This window comes from Amborella trichopoda, chromosome 11, assembly GCF_054954075.1.
Source record: "Amborella trichopoda isolate Santa Cruz 75 chromosome 11, AtrichopodaSantaCruz75HAP2 v2.0, whole genome shotgun sequence".
NCBI classification, from domain to species: domain Eukaryota; kingdom Viridiplantae; phylum Streptophyta; class Magnoliopsida; order Amborellales; family Amborellaceae; genus Amborella; species Amborella trichopoda.
The window spans coordinates 31202442-31214313 of NC_142346.1; the positions used below are offsets into that span (position 1 = coordinate 31202442).

Genomic DNA, 11872 nt, shown 5'->3' on the forward strand with positions numbered 1-11872 from the left:
AAATCTTTTAATAAAGAAAGTATATATCTTATTTCTGTTTACTATATTCAATCTTTATTTCTTTAATCAATCAATCTTGATTCAAAGATTTATTAAATATTTCAAATATTCAACTTTATGGCTATACCCATAAATAAGCCAAAAAACAAGAGGATAACTATCACTCAATCTTAAAGAACAAGTTAGTCCCTATGGGTGGTGGTGTGCCACACATAGACCCCCCACCTAATCCCACATGTTCTAAATTGGGCCCCAATATTTATGGAGAGTCCTATATAATTTTAGAAAGTATTTTATTTTGTAGTTAGAATTTTTTAAATTTTATATTTTATTTAAAAACATTGGAAAATCAATTTCTCTTCATTTATAAATCCAAATGACAAAAAAAAATATCATAAGATTCAGACAATTTCAAATAAACATTCAAAAATTCATATATCATAAAATTAATTAAAGCTAATTAATTTTGATGGGAATCAGATCCATTAGATCTAGGAATTTATCAATATACGGGAGCACTCCACCTTCAACTGCGGACCATGATCTACATAACTTTTTCAAATTGACCCAGCAATTCTCATGACCCATGGTCCACCGCAAGGGCTCATGATTGGACTACCAAAGTCAGCCAATAGACTAGAGGATGCAAACCCAGTTTATGGATTTAAGGTTTTCCCCTAGAGACAAAAAACATCATAGTTCTCTAGATCACGATGCAACCATGACTCTATGGTGTATAAGGGTAAACTCTCACACGTGTATACGGTTCACCCTCATTGGTAAATCTCAAAACGGTTATCTATGTACATGCCATGTGATGATATAACGATGAGGTTTTAACCCTGTCTCCAAAGGCTATTCATCACACGCAAGGACCACATAGTCTCTCAGCTCTCATCTAGGCATAATACAATTTCATCAAGGGGTAACCCACTAAAGCCTTCTTGGTAGATCCTTATGCCCAAGTACCTTGGGTTTTTCCAAACTCGGTTGGCCTAGCACGTCAAGTCTAGTCTAAGTATCGACAAATCGCATTTGCCTAGTATGGTCCACAAGAAGACCACACTCCCGCTGAATTTATGTTTCCCTATATAAAATGCTCATACAAGCTCTCATAAGGCCTTTAACGGGCATATAAACCCAACACCTCCTACTTGGCCTTTGGAGGCCTTACAATATCTCTTTCTCACAGTCTCACCCCCCCCCCCCCCCCCCATTACAATCTCTCTCTCAAATATTTTTCATTTATTCTCTCTTATTACATTAATCATGGCTTTTGTCATCAATCCTTTCACAAAGGATTTATGGAGCCAGCGTCTCTTTCTCTTTGATGCTCAGATCTCATTCCAAACGTGGTCGTAGTCCATCTTTCATGTTGCATAGCGAATCATGGATATATTGTCGCAGAAAATCATCACGTACCATTGTCACATGGGGTCGTATCTTCATTGGTTTAAAACAGTTCTTCAATCAAAGAGCTCGCTTCTATAGCCATGCAACTAGCGTCGTGCATCCGATAACGGTATTTCGTTCCAGTTGGCCCATCAAACACAAGCTGGTGCTCCCACTAGAATATTGAGTTTATCTAGATATTTTCATAGCAGGATACCTATATAATTGAATATCCAAACAGCTAAAAATAATCGTGGGATTGTTAATCGCTCCCACTCAAACATAATACATAAGAAATAGTATCTCAACATTTTCATACCTGTATCATGAGTTAGTATAGCAAGTCTCATACTAAATAATAACTCAATGCCCATTTCGTATTATAAAGCTATTTTTCAAACTACAAAGGTTCAACCACACTAGTCTCTTAGTTGTAAACTCATACAAACCAAGTTGTCTAATCCACAAAGAAGGTCAAGGAGACCTAACAAGATAACATTCATATAATATTTCCTATGGTTTAAGGTCTTAGACAATCGAGGATCCTAAATAACTAGAAACATAAGTCAAGGCACATGAGTATTTAAAAACCAATGCATGACAGTTTTTCTCTCACTTTTATAAATACCTTCAAGACACAATGTTTTTCTCTTTAATAAAAAAAACATTGACTTTGTATAGAGATATGCATTCACAAACAATAGTTAAATAATAGTATAACGGTTTAAAATGATTTTTCATAAAGACTTAGTGGACCGTGCAAGACTTTGTGGTTTTCTCATAACCATGTTCATAGACTTAGGTTTTTTTCAAATCATCCAATTTAATTTTAAAATACATATTTAGCCTTCATAAATCATTTTACTTCATTTACCTTCAATTTCCTACCAAGTCAAGTTTATGGCCACAAAAATAAATCATAAATACCATCTTATAATTTTATCCAAAATAAAGCATGACTAAATAATGGGTTATTAAATCCTTGACAAAATACTTCCTTTTTGGCAAATATGGAGACTTTATCAAGAGATCACCATCACATGCAACACATCATATTATAGACATTTATTGGGAGGATGGTCACTAAGAATGAGTTCCATCAAAACACTCCCTTCGTGCTTACATATTTGAATGAGCCACACCCATCTCTCGTGTTTCATGTTTAGGCTCAAAGCCCTCGATCAAACCACATCTTCATGTGTATCACCCCCTTAAGTAGTTCATACTCAAGCACAAGGAGGCATAAAATACAATGTATTTAAACCCGGTTCTTTCAAATGTATTAGCATCTATCACCTAATGTCCATACACTCCATACATATTCATAAAACAAATAGCCAAAAAAACAAAAAACAAAGAAGTATATGAAACTTAAAAATGAAGGGTTACGGAATCATCTTTCCCTATATGACCTTACCATGTAATGTATGATGGATTTCATACCTCAAAACTATGTAGTATAATACCTGGGCTTTCTTGATTATTTGCTTTTACTTTCTAACGAGCTTTTGTGAACTTGAAAGAGCATACAACTAATGAAGAAACACTTGATCATCATCTCTTATACGTTGATGAAGCATCCACCTCTTCGGCCTTTTATATTCTCCCATACATATATAAACAATACTTTTCTTTATTCCATCATTCCAAATATCACAAATTTAATTATCCCACTAATCTTTAGAATTTCTATGCTGCCATCAAATATTTCTATATATCCCTTCAATGCAAAGAAACCAAAGCACTTTCACATGCATTGTGTTTCTTTTATACTCTACAATTCCCAAATTCACTTCTTCACCTAGAGTGTCATATCTTATCAACCTTGTATTACCTCTCTCTGAAGTTTTACCGTTATAAACCATACTCATGACACATTATAAAACTTGTCAACCTTATATTACCTCTAACTGAAGTTTTACTGTTATAAACCATACTCATGACATATTATAAAACTTTTGAATGACCCCTAAAAGAGCTTCCATTATGAGGATCACAAAGATGTGTCTCAACATACCACATCTTTTAATTTACTACATAATATACTATGAACATCCCATGATACATATACGATATCTTTCAACTCATGAGGTGTTTATCTTTGAAACTTTTTTAGTATTGAAATAGACTAAAAAATATAAAATAGTGCTTAGTTCCATCCCTAAATCATACCATTCAATGAGTCTTCATTTTAGTGACGTTTACGCCACAATGCAATTTTCTCAGTAGAAAATCAGGTTGAGCACCTCTTAATAAAAAAATTTGTTTCTCTCAATCATCAAAGAATTTCTTCCTAAAATATTTTGTGTTAAAAACTAGACTCAAAACTAAATCATAATATCATGGTGTGAATCCCAAATAATACCTTTTTTCAGAGAAATAAATAAGTGACATTCACTTCATAAAATAAATCACACTGCAGAATTCCAAGATGAAAAATATATAGTAAAACTGTCTTTTCTGTCTACCCTCATAGAGTTTCCTTTTCAAAACAATTTTGTTTGAAATTAGACATATAATGGTAAAACCTAATTTTCACAAGCCTCATATCACTTTGTTAAGTAGGCTTGATAAATATAATTCTTCATGTCTCAATGAAGAACATACCAAATTACAGAAAATTCAAGATGTCCTCTTTTCAATCCAAACTTTCTATTCCTCTTTTCCCATAAATATTTATCTCTAAAATAAATTTTATTAGAAAATAGACTCAGAATAAAAATCTATAACTAGGTATGGGCCATAAAACATTCTATTAAGAATAGAAATTAAATCACGACTTCCAAGTCATTAAATGTTTTCTTTACAAAAAATAGCACTTACGTACCCTTCAATAAATAGAACAAATCTTTCAAACCACAAGGAATGTTTTGATGAAACTATATTTTTTTGAAAGTATACTCAATTTGATGAGTTACAGTAAAATTTCAGATAGAAATAAAATCATATGGCTGGTGGGAAAAATCACGGAACTCAATGGACAATTCTTGGATTTTGCAGGGTCAGAATTGACACCCGTCTTTGATGAGTCCATAGCTCTCAATTCCCTTAGGATCTCCTACTGAAATTTTGTAAGTAGATCAAACTCTCAAAGACACACAATATCACTGAAGTATGCAATGGAAAAATATATCATTATCTTCTTCATATCACTGCTCCAAAATAGCTTAGAATATTCATTCTGCAAAATGTCTTTTTCAGTATTTGAATATTCCAATAATTCTTAATCGTAGGTGTATTACGTGGCCACAAAGGTCATTAGCTTTCTTATATCACATTCTCAAGCATGATCTAGACTCAACAAATAGAAAAGACAATTAATGGCATTAAGTATCAATAGCTCTGATACCAATGAAAGAATGACTAATGTGATCTTATCGGGGAATATGTTTTTTTTATTTTTCTTCTTTTCACTCATTTCTTTTCTTTTGGCAAAGATCACTTACAAGTAGTCTTATTACAATAAAGACAATATAATTAAATATGATAAGAAACAAAAAGAGTGTCAGAGATTACCTCAACCAAGCTTAGTACACCTCACATCGAGTCTTTTCCTTCCGATGGTGCTTGAGATCTATGATCGGTCTCTTGATTTTCCTACATATGCCAAAACCCTCTCAATGATATATGGATCTTGATCTAAAACCAACTACCTAAAGCCTCAACGTCTTAGTATTGCTCAAGCCCCGTTGGCTTGATCTTTGAAAAGAAGAGAGATAGATAAAAAATGACGGAGAGATCTACTAGCAAGGGGATCTTCCCCTTTGCTACCCAAAAAATCAAACCACTACAAGTTAACCTTAGGTTGGGTGTGCCACCTATAACAAGAAAGAGATGACTTGGGAATGCCCTTTTGGCTTGAGAGAGATTTTGGTTAGAGTGTGCCCCTTAGAAAAACTTGAGAGCAATCTTGAAACCTTAGGTGGGTATGCCACCTATAGAAAACTTGGTAGAGATCTTAAAATCTTAGGTGGGGTGTACCACCTATACAGAGATCTTTGAGAGAGAGAGAGAGATAATCCTTATAAAAAATAAACAATAGGTGTAGAGAGTTTATGATGTGGGATAGCCTCTTTTTATAGATTTTCTATGCCTTAGGGTTTGCCTCAATTCGTATATTCAAATCTTGACTGTCGATCTAAAGAAACTTGTAGGGTGAGAGATTTGAGTCATCCATCTCTTTGGTCCACCATCAATATTCAAAGAGATGAGCTAGAGCCTTATCCTCCTTTTTTTAAAACTATTATTCACACGCAAGAGCCACACAGTCCCTCGGTTCTCATCTAAACATACTTTGACCTCATCAAGGGCTAACCCACTAAACCCACAAGCACCTTGGGTTTTTCCAAACTCGGTTGGCCTAGCACGTCGAGCCTAGTCCGAGTATCGACAAATCGCATTTGCCTAGTATGGTTCACAAGAGAACTACACTCCCACTAAGTTGATGTTTCACTATATAAAATGCTCATACAAGCTCTCATAAAGCATTTAAAGGCCACATAAACCCAACATGAACAAATATTACAAATAGAAAGATAGAAAGATTTATCCCCAAATAAATCAAAGCTATCACTGATTCAGTAATGCAATATTCAGCTAATTTTAAGCCCATAGAACTACACAAATGATTAAAAAACAGAAGATAAAAAAAACAAAACTTAAGAAACACCAAAATGCAATATCAAAGTACCACATCACTTAAAGCAATTCATATACCACATAAAGGAAACTAGCCAAATAAATCAAAGCTATCATTGATTCAATAATGCAATATTCAAGTAATCTTAAGCCAATATAACTACACAAATGTTTAAAAAACAGAAGTTATATATATATATATATATATATATATATATATATATATATATATATATAGTAAGAAACACCAAAATGCAGTATCAAGGTACTACATCATTCAAAGCAATTCATGTACCACAAAAAGGAAACTAGCCAAATAAATCAAAGATATCACTAATTCAATAATGCAATATTTAGGTAATATTAAGTGCATAAAACTACACAAATTATTAAAAAACAGAAGATAAAAAATAAAAAATAAAAAATAAAAAAGAATTCTTAAGAAAACTACATAACAAATGTAAACATGCACAATAAAATGGGAAAAGGGGAAGAGAAAGGGAGTCTAAGGCATTAACAGAAGAAGCCATTACCCTAAGCCCCAAACTGAAAAACATAACCTCTCTTCACCCCATGAGAATAGAGCGACAAATTACTGCGCACACAGATAATTCAACACAACATTGTGTTCTTCAATGAGTAAGACATCACAGGTCATCAAACCAAAAATCCCCAAGAAGAGTGTCATAAATATACTTATAAAGCTATAAGAACAAGAAATCCCCAAAAATTCTTAATTAAAATGCCACAAATCTCATGATTTCTCCAAAACCAGCCCAAAATCATATAAATTGGTAAAAAAACCACCCATTAATAAACATCTCGAAAGTATGGGGAAAATACAGAGATTGAAGAACCAACAAAACCCTAGCAAGAGAAATAGGTTTATAGAAAAAAACCATACCTAGAGCTCTGATGTTAATGGCAGACGGGAGGTTGATATCTCGAAGAAACCCAGGATGGTATTCGAGTAACAAAAACTGAAATAAAAATAATCCACGTATTTTGGGTTATTCTGGTTTTGAGTCATTTTGGAGATATGGAAAAACTCTGTTTTGAGCCTTTTTATTGAGCCAAACTCTATTTTGAATCAAAATTGGGAAACTCATTTTGAGGTATACAAGGTTTCTAAACGACCCATAAGCACTTTAGCACAAGTCCAATTCATGCATTGCCCTAATTTTTGCCTCTATATTTTCAATATCTAAAGTTCCTCTCAAAAAAATTTAAAAATCAAAAAGTACTTTTTTTTAAAACAACGAACCTATGCCATCCATTTCATGAAATAGTAAGATCCCCAAAAACCGAACAAAATCTGATCCAAGAATTTTTTTATCAAAAACTTAGCTCAATCAAGGAATCTATGTTAGCTCTTTCTGCTCTCACTCCGGCCAAATACTCCCATGAATTGTAGTATGATGCAAGAGCCAGCTGACTCACAAACGGCCGTCACTATGATGGATGTTATACCAAGTGTACCTTCTATAAATGATATATAGACGATGCACCAAAAAAATAGCAAAAAGTTCTATTTTTAATTTATAAAATTTTAAATTCTTTTCATGTTTATAATCACTTTGTCTAGATGATGAATCTACAAAAAAAATAAAAAATAGAATAAAATCCATTTTTAAAATGGATTTTAGATGGTAGTGGCAAATATACGTATAAGTCAGGCTGACTCATAGAAACCCCATCCTAATTTTAATGCTCTCCTTGGAGAAAGACAGAGTTCCAATGCAATTAAATACGCGTTTCTGCGCATTGTTTCATGGATATCACAAGCGTCCTACCCTTTGAAGGATAGCCATACACCCGATGTAAAATGATTTTCAGATCTTGTCATGGCACACTGTCTATTTACTTCTTCAGATAAAAGCCAAGTTAGAAGTTGTTTTTTTGGATCCAAACTTTGGGGATGTAGCCTCTTGATCTTACTGCCCAACCTTAAAAAAGTTTAAAATTGCACTTTAAAGAAAAATGACTCAAGATTGAACAATTGAACAAATAAAGATCAAAGTGTTAAAAAACTTAAAATCTATTTTTTAAAAATATTCTTATATAGGTACCAAAATTTCTAATTAAAAAAATTTCCGAACCAGCTTTTTCAAGCTCGAGGGAGTGAATATACAGTTCGCTCATGCAATACGTGCCTGTACCAATATTAGCAAAAGCTCAGAGTAGTTCTACTTGGCCGAGTTACTTGAACTTGGCCCCTTGCCGAGCGCGAGTGGTTCCAAATTGGGTGTCCAACTCGAGGATATTAAAAAAATTAAAAATAAAGAATTTCTTTGAGATATGTTTTTTATTATTTTGACAAAATTGAAAAGTATTTGATTGAATATACTTCACATTTTTCTATCTTTTTTGGGATTATTGTGAAAATACCTCCAATCACAACTTGATTTTTTTAAATCTATTTTTTTACTATTTTTTTCATTTTGAAATGTTTTGGTTAATCTTACTTTAAAAAATATTTTTTTTTTAATATTCTTTATAACTTTTATAATTTGTTAACCTTTTTTTTTTGTTGTTTCAATTCTCAGTACTAATCGGCCGAGTTACTCAGACTCAGTCCGAGTAATTGAGTCAGGTCAAGACCAATTACTCTGTCCGAGTCGCACTTTGTAACACTAGCTTGTACACTGACAAGACCCCCACATCACGTAAATCGTTGAAGAAATTGCCACGTAAGTGTACAAAACTCTTCCGATTTGTTTTTCGCTTTTCTTGCTTTTTAATGTAGGAAAATGGTTGAATAGTTTGTTTTTCGCTTTTCTTGCCTTTTACTGTAGGAAAATGGTTGAATAGCATTGCAGCTCTATCAAAATAAGTAAAGCCTCACCTCATAATTCATTGAAAATTGTAATTCAAGCATTGAAAAACCTTTATATTGATCATATCAGCTTGAACATTGTAGTTATGAAAAAAAATTAGTATTTTAAACTCTAAAAATATTGTGTTATGTAATAACTAGACTGTCCAGTTCACCCCAAAAATAAGTATTCATAGATCTGCATGATCGATATATTTTGTGAGGGTCAAATTTTATTGTCGTATTGGAAATTGATTTTAGAGCCAACATAAAAATTCCGTTGTTGAAAGTAGTTTTCCGATGAGGATTTGAGATAGAGCTTTATTTGTTTTCATAAAGGCTAGGCTTTATATTCATCCTTTACTTTTTAAAGAGAAAAATAAATTAATAACTTATGAGTCATCGAAAAGTCGATGGCTTTGGACCATCCAAGCTCAGTCAAGCTTTAAGAAAGATGGCCTCATTTACAAGTTATTCCAACGTCTCTCCCTTACACTGATAACGGGCCTGGCCCGAGCCAAACCAGGTCCCTTAAGGGCCAGGGCGTGCCGAAGGGCCCTGGCCGCCCTGTCCAAGTCCGGCCTAATTAGAAAAAAGGCGTTAAGAAACAAAGGGTGAGGTTAATATAAAGTGTCAACCCTGTTGAACTAAGTAAGGTGCACCTAAAAAATATGCCAAAATTGCTGATTCAATGCCGCAAAACCTTGTGATGTTATGAAAATATATTTTTGATAACTAATGATACGAAAATATATTGTTTCAAAATGGTGACGATCAAATAAATTTATAAATACCTGAAAATCTTGAAAATGGACAGCTCAGATAATTCGTTCAAAAATGAATTATTTTTAGGACTAAAAATCCCATTTTTTCATGTCTATAAATCACGAGGTCGAAATAATCGATTTCTACTCGGTTTTTAAGGTACACCTTACTCATACAGTAGAAGATTGATACTTTATATAAACTTTTTTTAAAAAAACATAAAAAAAGTACAGGTCAGAACTGTATTTATTGATTTTATTTTTTTTGTTCAAAACAAAAATACGGGTCCAACCCTTGACCTGGACGGAAAACCGGCCCATTGCCATTCCTTCTCGCAGCGGCACTCACAGTACAAGTTGGAAGCATCCTAGAAAACAAAATATACACAAAAGAATGTTACAAATTGAAGGGTCCACATCCCAGACAGATTGACTCCAACCCTATATACTAATTTTAATAATGTTCATCAATATGCTTAATATTGATCAATGTGTCAACAATTCATCCAAAAACAATTTGAATCAGCATAAGTAGAAGAAAACAATTTCGGTTACCTCTAAATTCCTACAAAACAAACAACCCAAAACAAATATAGAGTCCAAAAGATCTTAAATTTTTAACCACTAAAAGAGATTGATCATTAGCACTAATATGATGACAGGGTTGCATCATGGACATCACAACAAGCGTTACTCCATAAACAAACAACTTGAGTGTGCCCCATTAAGTTTTAACCCCTTCCATCTTTGTTTACATCCAACCCGGTCTCAAATTCGATTGGAAAAACCCTAAACTCATACAAACAACCATTATGTTAATAGCAATCACAATAACAATCAGAGTTAAGTGGATTAGGCCATGGCTTAAGCCATGAACCTCCAATTAGAACAGTCCCCCCTCTCTCTATCTCTCTCTCCCTAGCCTCCAATGCTGCCTGCAACTTTCTCTCTCTAACAATTAATTAGACTAATCCTCCAGGACATCAAGGTGAGTGTGGAAGCTTGCAAGTAAAAATCATTGCTTCCCACTCTCTCTCTCTTTCTCAAAAGAGTGAAGAAGTAGAAGAGACTTAGAGAGAGAAAGATCTCTCTCTCTTGCTCAAACGAGAGAAGTAGAAGAGATTTAGAGAGAGAAAGATCTCTCTCTCTTGCTCAAAAGAGTGAAGAAGGAGAAGAGATTTAGAGAGAGAAAATGTCTCAAGTAGAGGCAGTGAGAGAGTCCTTCTTGCCAAGAGTGTTCTTATTATTGTGCATCCACACTTTAAGAACATGCCTCTTCACTCCAACCTCCATGCAAAACTGTTGTAATGCAACATCATCCTGCTTCTGAATCCTCCACCCCAATTTATCAGCAAATGCCTGCATCTTCTCCTTCTGATCTTGTGTAAACTTTGTCCTATACCTCTTTGTTCCATTTTTAGTCCCTCCTCCTTGCCCAAAAACCGTAAATCCTTCATTGTCAATTGATCTAGTAAGTGGAGGAGGAAATTTCAATTTCTTGTCCCAAGTTGGGGCTGCATTGTGGAGGTAAGGGGAGGAGAAGGGAAGGGGAGTTACGGAAATTTCCTTGCGGTGGAAGTTGCGGTGGCAGCCACAGGCCGCGCATTTGAGGGCTTCAATGGAGCCTTCTTCCCCTGCCGCCATGAACTCGCCGCAGCCATCGTTGGCATGGCCACCGATTGCAGCTGCGTGGTTCTTGAGGCACTCGCGATAGCCGATGAGATAGGAGGGTTTGGAGAGGGGGGAGTCGAGGGGGTCGAGGACGCCACCGTTCTTCTCTGGCTTGGGGCCGCCCCCGGTGGAGGAGTTGCCTGGGCTGTTGTGACTGTAGGGAACCACGCTTAGGTCCATCATCACCCAAAACTTTTCTCTCTCTCCTCTAAACAAAGATCTCTCTCTATTTTGTTCCCTAAACCCTTCCCTATTTTCTCTCTCTAAACTATTTCTCTATTTTCTCTCTCTACAACTCTATCTCTCAATCTCTCTTTTGCTGCTTTTTTAGAGGAGACGTTAAGTTTTCATGGCTCTCTAAAGCAGAGCATAGGCGGGGTTGTCAAATGTGTCTTAGAGAGAGAAACAGCGACTGGTTTAGCCGGAAATTTGGTGTGCATAATTTGCAAGACAGACATATAGGGCCTGGTTTAAAAGGAAACTGGTGGGTGCATGTCTTCAACAGAGAGAAAGAGGTAGTGGGTTAAGGGGAAAATGGAGGAGATGATGTATGAAAAGGCCGACAAAAACTGGAGAAATTAGTATGGGGCGC

The 11872-nt window shown here is 34.8% G+C and overlaps 1 protein-coding gene across 1 annotated transcript; it reads right to left on the reverse strand.

Annotated features, from left to right (window-relative positions):
- Positions 1-10223: 10223 nt before the first annotated feature.
- Positions 10224-11463, reverse strand: LOC18449071 (zinc-finger homeodomain protein 2). The gene has a single exon (XM_006859120.4). The coding sequence runs from the start codon at positions 11461-11463 to the stop codon at positions 10807-10809; it is 657 nt and encodes a 218-aa protein (XP_006859182.1). The 3' UTR covers positions 10224-10806.
- Between the last annotated feature and the right edge of the window lie 409 nt (positions 11464-11872).

Bases quoted from the DNA above. Each gene is read 5' to 3' on its own strand.
- LOC18449071 (XM_006859120.4), bottom strand. From the start codon at position 11,463: ATGATGGACCTAAGCGTGGTTCCCTACAGTCACAACAGCCCAGGCAAC.